General features: G+C 39.1%; 1 protein-coding gene across 4 annotated transcripts in view; it reads right to left on the bottom strand.

The window, feature by feature from the left end:
• Positions 1–12,283, bottom strand: part of FSTL5 (follistatin like 5) — a 1,067,859-nt gene that overhangs the window by 560,997 nt on the left and 494,579 nt on the right. For all 4 annotated transcript variants that reach the window (XR_010091251.1, XM_063458208.1, XM_063458210.1 and 1 more), the window contains one exon: positions 5,794–5,960. Coding sequence is in view for 3 of the 4 variants with exons in the window: in XM_063458208.1 (XP_063314278.1) it covers positions 5,794–5,960 (167 nt within the window). In the remaining variant the exon portion in view is untranslated. The remainder of the gene's footprint in view (positions 1–5,793; positions 5,961–12,283) is intronic.

Below are 12,283 nucleotides of genomic sequence, written 5' to 3'. Positions count from 1 at the left end.
GAGTAGCCAAACTGACATCATAGCTAACTTAGACATTTTGTTCTAGTTCAGCTATTTTGACCTTAAATTTTAAATTCACTTTGAATTCTCACTTTAATGAATAACCCTGAATTTGATCCATGCATTTAGCACATACAATCCAATGTGTATACTATATATATGGCACACTCAGCTGTATTTTGCAGGAATATAGGAACAGGTTTCCTTTAGAATTTTAGACTACATTGTCTATATTCTCATATATTTCATATTTCAGTTTTAATAAGTATACATTCATTATGCTATTGCTTTCCATAAAATTGTACTCATTAAATAAGGTAGTCAAAATTATTATAATTTAAAAAGACTAACACAGGTGGTGGCTCTATAAATGCTAATGAAGAGAAGCTTTTTAGAAATGGATAAAAAAAAAAAGAGGAAAATGCTTAGTTACATCAGTGTATTTATTCATTCAAACAGTTGAAAATGTACTTTGTATTCATGTCATTGGAAGGAATATATTTGTTTTCATGCAGCCACTATTTTATTATGGAAGCAGTTGCAATCTGTTACTTGGGACAAAATGCATCTCCATGGTTACACTAAAATGTACTATTATTCATTCTCAACTAATCATTTGAATGCCAGATGATGAGTAATACCTGCTTTTAATATGCAGTGAATCTCTTGATTGCAACTATATTACTATGAGACATATACACACAGGGTTACCTTTTGTATCCCATGTGTAGTGGTAATTCAAAGATAATTTTGAGTTGAAGTCATTGAAAAGGAAGATTTAAACAGATACTTAGAAACTTATTTTACTAAAACCTTTACTATGGAGGTGTGAATGCATGATAATACCCTTGGGAATGGACCTATTGTTAAGGTTGTCATACATAGCTGTAGGAAATATAATTAATTCTGTAACCGAAGCAATGATAAGCCATTAATTCTGTGTTGGTTAGGCAAAGAAAATATGAATTTGTATTCAGGTCTGCTGAGTAAAACAAGATACCTGAAAATGAACTGATTGGAAAATCTATACCCACAATATTGCACCAACATGCAGAATATAGCAGCAGAATACTGAAACTGACAGGTATGTCTGAGAGCAGAGATGCCAAAAAGGTAGATCAACAGATGTTGTATTTCCTCCTCCCTGCTTCTTACCTGGCCAGGGAGGGGGAGATTGCATGCCCTGGTGATCTGGTGGCATGGTTCAGGGAGCCAGCCACTGTACATTGCATATGGGGGCCCAGCACACTCTGTGTTCCCTTTCCAGCTCAGCTCTGTCTAACTCTTGCGAGACTGGTGTTCATGCTGTTTGGAGCGTTGCCCTGGCAATGCTCAGACTTCTGTGAGGCTCACGAAATTTAGACACAGAGAAGCTGGAAAGGGAACACAGAGTGTGCTGGACCCCCGTCTGCAATGTACACATTGCACATCGCCCATAGTGCATGCAGTGTGAGAATCGCTATATATATGTACACATAAGGAATATGGGGCCTGGGACTGCCACCATTTATGCAAAGTCCACAACTTGGTTCTCTCTCCAGGAGGAGCAACAACATTTAATTTAACATGCAGAAACAGTGACAGAATTGACACTGGTATCCTGAACAAGGTGTTTTAGGCTTCCTGACTGGCAGCCTTTGTGGACTGACTTACAGTGGCAGTAATTTTTGCAAATTACTAAAAAGAGTCATTCTCAGCAATGCGAGTGGGCTCATGGTGCTTTTAAAGCATGCACTTTGCAATCATGCAAAATTCTTATATTGCTCAGGAAGACTTAAAAAGGCATATTAAGCATCATGTACAATTGTATGTAGTGGTTATGGTACCACAAGTGCCTGAGCACAATCCCGAAGTAAGTAGCCAAACAGTTTTTGCACAGTTTGACACTTATTAGTGTTCAGCTGGGAACCAGTGCTGCTTCTATGTTATGCTATTTCTTTTATGATATTATTATACACAAATAAAAGGAAGAAAAAGGCAAGGTGATGTTGAGGGTTGGTTCCAATGCAACAAGTGCCTTTTGGTTGTATTTTTCCACCAGGTCATAAGTTGCCAACCCACTCCCATCTAGATTGTATGAATCGACAATTAAAAATACATATTTGAAACATTTCTATATTTGACCTTGTGCAGCATTCTGAACTCAGATCAGAGGATTCATTTAGTTTTATTGATTATCTGCTATTCACTAAAACACCTTATCCCTATTTAGAGCATCTGTCAACTGCTATCATGTTCATATATAGGAACCTACATGGAAAATGGGCAAAGCCACATTCCATTCCAAATGCATAAAACAACAAAGCAATAAATCCTTAAATAGACAATGTAGACACCAAGACAATTTTATCTCACTGAATTGGTTACATTGCCTAGAGTCCCCTGGTACTGTTTCTCCATTCAGTGTTAAACCCTGTTTTTAGCACTTTAACACTAAATAAAGGTTCCTGCCTCCCCCACAAACAAAGATTACACTCCAGCCATACCAATTCATACAAGAAGAGTGAACTGTGATAGGCTGAAAGAGATTAGCTGATACCCTTAGCCAATCATAGTCTTTGTGGCTCAGTCGAATCATTCCTCCTCAAGCAGTTACTGGACTGCTGATGACCCTTCTTTATCATTAAAACATTAAATATTGTTTAACACTGAATGGAAAAAACGGTGACTGGGGACTCCAGACACCATAACCCCATTAATGAGATGAAAAAGTTACAATGCCTACAGTGTCCCTTTAATAATCATGTACTAACATGTACTAACTGCCAAGGTGTTGCTTCATTAACTCTAATCAAGTTGTAATAATCAGTTGTAATAATCAAGTTGAACTCATTTTTGTTGAAGGATGTGGGAGCTAGAGTTGGACTGGATATTAATTTATTATTTAGTAATTTCATATTTAGTTAGGGTTACCATATCCACCATGTTTTCAGAGATACATATCACATATACATATTGATGAGCAGCACACGAAAAGGGTTGCCCTGTAGAATGTAGAATTAAGAAGGAGATGTAAGTAATTATGAAATTAAGAACCCAGTAGAATATAAATTATACTTATTGTGTGGCAACCCTTTTCAGGAGTTTTCATAAACCTGGGCTTACAAACTGCCAGGATGACATGGGACATGTTGGGTAGGGCCATCGACCATTTCTTCACCTTCAAACCTTATTATATGTAATATAATAGAATAACTTGAGTGAAAACTTTAGTCAAAACTGTATTGTTCGCTTTTTGTTCGAGTAGTACAGTGACGGGTCCCCATCTAGTTCAACATTGCTATTGTTCATCTCCATTTGGGTGCTTCAGTATTACGGCAGAGTGTTTAGGCTGCTGCTCTTTTTCTCTGCTGGTCTATCCCTCACGGTGGGGCTGCACCTGGCGTTGGAACATAACAACTCCTGGATTCACCCTGCTTTGCAAAATAACATGTGTTCTATAACGCAACCATTTACATCATTTCAACATAAACTAAAAAATGAGGAGGGGGGAGTACAAGTGAGTATATGTGAATCTTGAGCAGATAAATAGGGATGGCAGGGTGTAGCCCTGCCATCCCTGGACTTTGTGGATACTATACAGACAGTGGCGTACCTACCACGGTTGCAGGGGTTGCAGCTGTGACTTGGCCCCTCAATCCAGGGGGCCCGGCCGCAGCCACGACCTCTGCGACCATGGGCCTCCTGGATACCTCCCGAGTGTCTGACAGAAGGGGAGAGCTGTGCTGCTCCCCTCTTGCTTGTGTGTCTCTGTCTGTGTGTGTGTTTCTACATGTCTGTGAGTGTGTCTGCATGTGTATCTGTATGTCTGCATGTGTGTGTGTGGGGGGTGGGGACATGTGTGGGGGCGGAGATGGATGGGGGGTGCCCAAGGGCAATTTGTGCACTGGGGCCCCGTGGTTTCTAGTTACGCCTCTGTATACCAAGTATACTCAATTCAAAAAACCCAGTTTTACTCAATTCAAAAAGTAATGTGGCAGTTAGTTTTAGCTGGACTCACTGAAAATATCCCAGTTCTTCTGCTGGTAGATTGAAATACATTAAGGGAAATTGTATAAAAACATGTAATCTTAGTTTCAGCATTAGTAAGTATAAATATTTGAGGACATCTATATGAACTGAGGACGCATTAGATGCACTATTGGGTAAGCTATTGGATATGGATAGTAAATCGCACAGTTTTAAAATGGTTTCTAAGAACAAATTGGTGGTTTGGTTGTAATAGACGTGTTTTTTTCAACATAACTATTGGCATTTGTCACTAAAGTTAAAAAGGCCCCATACCAAATGGGGCAAAACCATCCTATTAGTCCATTCAGACTGCAAAATTTGAAAACTGTTTATGCTATTTAACAATGTCTGGAGTTTGCATTTCATCCTGCATATTAGATCTGTAAATGTACTATGCACATGTAAATGCGCATTTATAGATCTAATATGTATGATTTCTTTCCTTTGGTATTGTATATATATTTTAAATGGCCTTTTATTTATTTATATTCTCATCCCCTCTACACCCTTATGTTCCATATACCGTGACATTGAGAACTTGGACATGCACTAACACGGTCCTGATCGGGAGGAGGAACGCATAATGGAACACATATGGCCCCCATATGGAACACAAGTTGGAACGCATACCGTTGTCTCGTGCACAGTGCAATGACATCATCAGAAAGCACAAATAGAAGAAACACTTCCTATAGTTCTTGTGATGCTGGACAGGTGGAACACATTCTTGATATCCAGCTGGACACATATAAGACCAATGAAGACAGTTTTTGGAAAATTAGAGGGGTTTATAAGGAATAGGAAGGGGTAGGTGATATGTATAGCTTTTTTTGTGAACCAGCAACATTGTCCCTAAAGAAGTCCTTGGAAGAGATTAAACATGTAGGACTTATATTGGGTGATGCTTTTACTATTTCACCTACTTTTTTACATCTGTATGTAAATTTAAAAAATCATCTTGCATTTTATATTTCATTTACACTACAATTTTCGCACCTTTTCTTTTTTAACATCTATGGTCCATCATATTGAAGCTGAATCAATATTGAAGATACTGGAAACTTCTATATCATTTCTGAAGGCTTGTCTGTGGCTATTAAATTGTGAGTGACCAACGGAAAAAAAAATATTATAATTTGTTTGCACACAGTTATGTTCTATGCTGTGCCCCTTTTTTCTCCTCTTGCAGAATCACCCCTATATATTTTATACTTGCATTTTAAGATCGGAGGAAATCTTCGGGGTAGATTGTGATTGTTATTGTGTATATATATCCTGTTTGAATTTCATGCCCTGAATGGCTCAGTCGCTAGTTTTACATATTAAGCAACTATGCTCCACCTGGTATGTGCATAGGGAGGATTTTATCCTCCTTTATAGTAATATGTGGGTCTTTTGACCCCCCTATATGGTTTTTATATATGTATTAATTTATTTATGTATTAACTGTTTTAATGTGATGGCTGGATAGCATGCATTGGCCATCCGCCTCATAACTAAGACACCGAAGGTATCCGAGTGATTACTGCAGATTCACTCAAGCTCACCAAATTACAACAGTATTTGACTTTAGCAAATATAAGAGGTTTTAAATTTTTATTAGTTTTTGTCTATCCGGACAAAATCCAGTCTTTAATGAATAACCCCATAACTGTTAAAGAAGAGTGTAATAGGTATTGTGTTTGCTTGATTGGGCACTGCCAAATTTTGCAGATGTGCAGTGGATAGAGAAAATCTTTGTTATCTAAGAATACTTTGATTATTTCAAAAAATGTAACTTACACTGATATCTTCCAAATCCAGGTTGTTCAGAACCACATTGTTTCGCTTCCAAATAAAAGAAAGCTTTATATTTGTCTGGATCACACAGGTCAGGACCACACTTTGTCCAACAGTTGCGGTCGTTGTGGTTAACATTTGATCTTCTGGCAGGTTCAGTTCAACAATCTCTGTAATGAGATACAAATTATTTTAAATGGAATGTCTCATGACTGAGGCATTATAATCACATTTTGTATGGAAATAAATAGAATACATTCAAACTTGAGACGAAAGGTCATCCTGACATTTCTATTAAAGTTACTGACAACAATCACCTAGGAGGAAAGACACATTTCACTTGAGAGAGCTACAAAAGAACAGTTATACTAAGCATGACAGATCTTACCTCCAGGTAGATACATTATGTAAAGGCCAAACAATGCTTTCTGCATAATAACAAAGTGCACAGAGATTTTCTCTATATTATGTATGGATACTGTATTTTTCAAACCCCTTGCATATTTAATTAGCACAACTTAATTAAAGATTGGCTCTTAATCAGCAAAAAGGTCCTCTATTTGCTGTAGTTATCTATTACTGTAGAATGATAGCTTCTGTATTTTTTTTTTCATAAAACATATCTTCTTTTAATTAGGTGCTAGAATATTTTTTTAAGAAGACATTATTAATCTTCAACAACTATATGGCAATGATATTCAACCCAATACAAGTTAAAGGGTCACTAATTCCTTTATGGTGATGGCATTTGCTTACTTAGATAGCTTTAGATAATTATAATTGTATAAAATATGGGATTAGTTTATATGCATGCAAGTGCTGCATTCAAGTGATTCAAGTGATGAACAAATACTGTAGGAAGAGAAAAAAAAACGTATTCTGGTGTAAATGATTAGTGGTTCGACCAAGGCAGGATCAAAATAAATTCAATTTATGATTAACAACCAGAAAAGTCACAGATGAAGATAAAATAATAAATAATAAAAGACTGCCTGTTGTTCGCTGTAGATTTTGAGGACATTAAGAATAAGATGGTTGGTTAGTTTTTTAATCCTTAACATGTTCTCTTTTCTATGATCTAGCCATGAAGCTGCATGATAGTTTTGTGAAAATACATTTGATTAACATACTCTTCAACCATGTACTCTGTTATCATTTATAAAGTAATCAAAAGTCAATTTATAAACACACAAATCTATTCAGTGTGTGGTCTCGAACCACATTAGTGGAACGTGTAGTGGCAACATCCTAAACACATATAGGACTTTCGGTAGTACCATCATCTTGATAGTTTGTAGTCTTCCCATCCAGGATATACGGACATCTTTCCATTTTTGGAAGCTCGAGTTGCACATGTTGACAAGCGGTGTGTAGTTTAATGAGACCATTTTCTGGTTGTGTAGAGCCAATTTGACTCCCAGATATGTGATATAATCGTGCCTCCATTCAAATTGATAAGTGTCTTGCAGGCTTTTCAGTCGGTGTGATGGTATGTTGATCGGTAAAGCCTGTGTTTTTGACATATTTAATTTGTAAAACGATACATGTCCGTATGTGTTTATTAGGCTCATGAGTTGTGGCAGCGAAGAGTCTGGCTTATCTAGGGGCAGAAAGATGTCGTCTGCGAACATTGCTAGGTGGTAGTTGTGTGTATGGATCTGAATGCATGTAATCAATGGGTCACGTCTAATTTTATGGGCTAGGGGTTCTAGTGATAAGATAAATAGAAGGGGGGATACCGGGCAGCCCTGTCTTGTGCCATTGGTGAGGTTAAAGGGCTGGATACAAAGCCTGCATTGGAAACTTGTGCGGAGGGCATGCCATAAAGTGCCATGATGCCCTGGATAAATTCTGTGGGAAAGTTATACTTTTCTAGAACTGATGTCATGTAAGACCAATTAAGTCGGTCAAAGGCCTTCTCTGCGTCTAAGGCCAACAGAAGGCCCTCCGTGTCATGCCTCTCAACATGTGATAAGATATTTAAAATCTTTCTGGTATTGTCACAGCCTTGCCTGCCTCTTATAAATCCTGACTGGTCTGTGTGTACGATTCTGGGGAGGATCAGAGCTAGCCTATTTGCTATGATTTTAGCATAATTCTTCGTGTCGCAGTTGAGCAAGGATATAGGTCGGAAGTTAGAGCATTGGGTGGGGGGTTTCCCTGGCTTCGGAAGTGTAGAGATATGTGCCTGTAGCATTTCGGTTGGCATTCTACCAGTACGATAGCAGTGATTATATAAGTTTGTCATGTAGGGAGCTAGAATATTACCAAAGGTGCGATAATACAGGTTTGAGAAGCCATCAGGCCCCCGGAGATTTGTGAGTTGGTAGTTGTGCTATGGTTTGAAGTGTTTCCTCTATGGAAATAGGTTAGGTCAAGGTTTGGCATTCTTCCCTTGTTATCTATGGTAAATCGACATCTCGTAAAAAGTCATCAATGTCTTTCTGTTTGGGGGTAGAGGATAGGCTATCTGAGCCCAGATTATATAGTTTGCTGTAGTATTTGCTAAACTCATCTACTATACTTTGTGGATTCGTGATCTTGTGACCACCTTCCATTTGGAGATATGCTATTTTTGAAGCTGACATTCGGGTCTTGAGTTGTGAAGCTAAGATCTTCCCAGCTCTGTTGCATTCTTTGAAAAATTTGTGTTTCATTTTCGTAAGGAAGTAAGTGGTCCTAGCTGTTTCTAGGTCATTAAGCTGGGCCTGTAGTTGAAGGATCTTCGATGTGATGTCATAAGATGGAGTTTGTTTATTCTTGCGTTACAGGGTATTGAGTTTTGTGAGTATATTTGCATATTTCGAAAGTCTCTGTTTCTTGTTATAACTAGAATGCTTGATAAATTGGCCTCTAAGAACAGCTTTATGTGCTTGCCACTGACTTTCCGCTCTAACATCTTCGTTATTGTTTATTGCAAAGTAAGTTTCAAGTTCTCCTTTGATTTGTGTAACCAGCTTATGATCTGCTGACAAGGTATCGTTGAGGCGCCAAGTTCTCCTGCCATGAGTGGGGTGCTGTGTTATAAGCGCTAAGGTGATGGGGGCATGGTCAGACCATATGATATCACCAATGCGTGTAGTAGCTACCTTTGCCAGTAGCATGGCAGGTAAGAAAAATCTATCAATTCGGGAATATGATGAGTGGGTTGCAGAGTGAAAAGTGTAATCTCTAGCGGCTGGATAAAGTATTCTCCATACGTCTAGGATGCCGTGGTCTGTGAGCGTCTGATCTATCAATGAAGTGGATCGTAATCTTTTTTTGTTGTTTGTGGATCGACTGTGTTCATAGATGTGGTGTCTAAAGTAGGGTCCAGAAGACAATTAGTGTCTCCGCCTATGATGACATCCCCAAATTTGTGGGCATCTGTCAAAGTGAAGATTTTATCTAAGAAGTAGTGTTGGTCGTTGTGAGGACCATATATGTTAACTAGAGTCAGTTGGATGTTGTTTATAATGCATTGAATGAGGAGAAATCTGCCCTCTTTATCTTTGATTTGTTTGATAAGTTGAAAGGACACTGCCTTGCTTATTAAGATTGATACACCCCTTTTTTTTTTTATTTGTACGTGCTATGGAATCCCAAAGGGAAGTATTTGGAGGTGAATTTAGGCTGGCTTCTTGTCTGGAAATGTGTCTCTTGGTAAAATGCAATATGTGCGTTGTGTGTTTTTGCCTCTGTGAGAGCCAGTCTCCGTTTATGAGGTGTATTCAGCCCTTTGGCATTTAAGGAGAAGATGTTAAGCATCATAGTGCCTGTGAGGGGGTTCAACGCTGCTTCGCAGTGTCACTTGAAGCTCATATGGGCTAATGCTAGTCATCGGTTGTATTTGGGAGCGAGTGAAATAGACGAGGATGCCAGAGGTAATAGCTCGTTTTTGTTTTCTCATTACCTGCAGAGAGTTTATTGTAGTGAAGGTAGTTTCATATTTATTGGGAAAAAGATGTGCAATTTGGAAAGTGCTCTTTTCGTGGAGTTGCGGTCCTATGGAAAAAGGAGGGGGGATGGAATGGAAACAAGTAACCAAAAACAAACTATATACAACAAACAATGTGCCTCTAAAGTGAGGCTGGATCATAAGGCGGCTTAGACCGAATATGTTCATAAGGGAGGGTCTCCAAAATGGGACCCACTTAAACTGGATTACTTGGGCGCTGAGGCCCTCGTCGGGGGTAGAGAATCCCCAGGGTAAAGAGAGAGAGACTATCCCTTACACAATGTATAACAAAGGTCACTGTATAAGCCTTAAGTGCTCATGTCTCATGGGTCGTAATTACAGTCCTGCATAGGGGGAGGAGGGGTTGACTCCTCTTGGGAGTGTATCTAGTACTTCACACTATGATAACTTCAGGTATGGGTTATTAACATCTTTCCCTTCATTCAACTGATATGGCACAATTGTCGCGTCGGATATTCTTCCAGGGAGTGAAAAAGTGTGTCTAGTTAGCATTTTTTCAAACGTACAGTGTATCAGTGTCTAAGCCCTAAGCTTTCAAGCATTAGATATTGCATGCATAACTTGCAGAATCACCAACCATTCCCATTAAACAAATATTAGACAAATTTAGTACAACCCCTACCCATAAATCCTAGCGCAATATGTGTACATTACTGCCTATATTGCTACCAGTCAGGGTATCTGGCCTCTGAATTGCAGGCCACTATGTAAATACTAAAAAGCTCTTGAAATCTATAATCTTTAAAGTCAGTTAGTTTGTGCTTGCTTCTCCCATCCATGGGTGAGTCGCTGAGGTGATTTGGCTGCTGTCTGGCTATCCGGATTTTCCCTCATGTCGTCCTGTAGCGGAATGTTCCATTCGGATAAGGTGCGTTTCCCGTCTTCTATTGTAAGGATATGTTTTTCGGCGCCATTCTTCCTAATAATGAGTCTTGTCGGGAATCCCCACTTGTAAGGAACCTCTGCCGCTCTCAGAGCTCGGGTAATGGGAGTGAAGGACCTCCTTGCAGCGAGGGTGGTTGCCGATAGATCTATGTAAAATTGGATCTTGCTGAACTCTTCAGGGAGAATAGGGTTCTTCCTAGAGGCTGCCATAATTGATTCCTTGGTGGTATAGTAATGTAGTCTTGTGATAGTGTCTCGAGGTGTGGAGGCTGGTAGATGTTTAGGTCTGGGCAGACGGTGAGTTCTGTCCAATAATAGAGTTGACTCAGGCAGGTTTGGTGCCATATGATGAAATAAAGTGGTAACAAATGCTCCAAGTTCACCCGGGCTGACCTCTTCAGGGATCCCGCGAATGTGGATTTTATTCCTCCGGTCCCTGTCCTCATGATCTGTCAGCTTTGCAAGAATAGATGTTATCTTGGAGTTTACATTTTCAAACGACGCTACTGCATTGTTGTGCGCGGTAATTATCTCTTCCGTTTTGTTTTCTAGGTAATTGGTGCGTTCCCCCAATGCTTTCACATCCGCTCTGATTTCTCTTGCTAATTTGGCAAAATCAGCCTGTATGGAGGTCTGGAGGGTGTTTAGCATTTTTTGGATAGAAGCTTCGGTGGCTGGGGGTTCTCTAATAGAGATGGAAGTGACATCGCTTCTGCCGGAACTCGAGGCCGGTGAATTGGGCCTATCAGTGCCATCTTTGATTTCTCACTGTGGCAAGGACATTGCTGCAATCTGGAGGGAGGGTGTTTCTTTTACCCTTTTTTTCGTCACCGAGCGTTGAGCCATGATGCTGAGTTATGCCTCCGGTGAGTGGTATACAATTAGAGGGTTGTCTCTCTTATATCGCTATTATATTCGCTGTATTAGGGGAGATGCTCTCAGAGCCCGTCGCTCACATGTCCATTCGCGTTCGCGGTCAGGCCACGCCCCCCCATATCACCACAGTTTTAGAGAATAAAAATAATAAGCATGGGTCCACAAGATCATTGTTTTATTCAAATGTATAATTTCCGGAGAAGATCCCAGGTGATGCCTAGTGGCAGGTAAAGATAACAGTCTGATAAATTAGGATTTTGAATCTCATTTATGATCTACATTTGCCACATCCACCAAGATTCCCTGAACTGATATAATGTATACATATGGCTGGGCAGCATATGAAAAGCACTGTCCTTTGATAAATAGAATATAAATTGTGCCAAAGGAAATATTCATTAATCATTGAGCATATTAATTCTACATATAGCAGGGAAGCACTTTTCATGAGTTGTCCATCAACATGAAGAATTAATGTATGACATTTTGAAACATGATGACTATGGCAACTTTTATCTGTGTCTAAATCTAGCATACATCTCAGCAAGATTATGTTTTCATTTTTACTCTGCTTCACTATTCTAATCTAAATTTCTTTAAATGTTGAACATGAACATCCTATCCTTGGGGATTATTTTCAATCAGGAAAATAAATTGTATTCACTAGGAAAGTAATTCTATAAATATAGTCAGTTTTCTTTGTGCTTCTTTTTTTAATGTTATTCCTAACTCTTGCATTTCAAATCATCAAATCTAGGTAAGGTCTATCATGTA

Source organism: Pelobates fuscus, chromosome 6 (assembly GCF_036172605.1).
Source record: "Pelobates fuscus isolate aPelFus1 chromosome 6, aPelFus1.pri, whole genome shotgun sequence".
NCBI classification, from domain to species: domain Eukaryota; kingdom Metazoa; phylum Chordata; class Amphibia; order Anura; family Pelobatidae; genus Pelobates; species Pelobates fuscus.
Note: the sequence above shows the minus strand (reverse complement) of the source record. Positions and strands in the feature narration are given on the sequence as shown.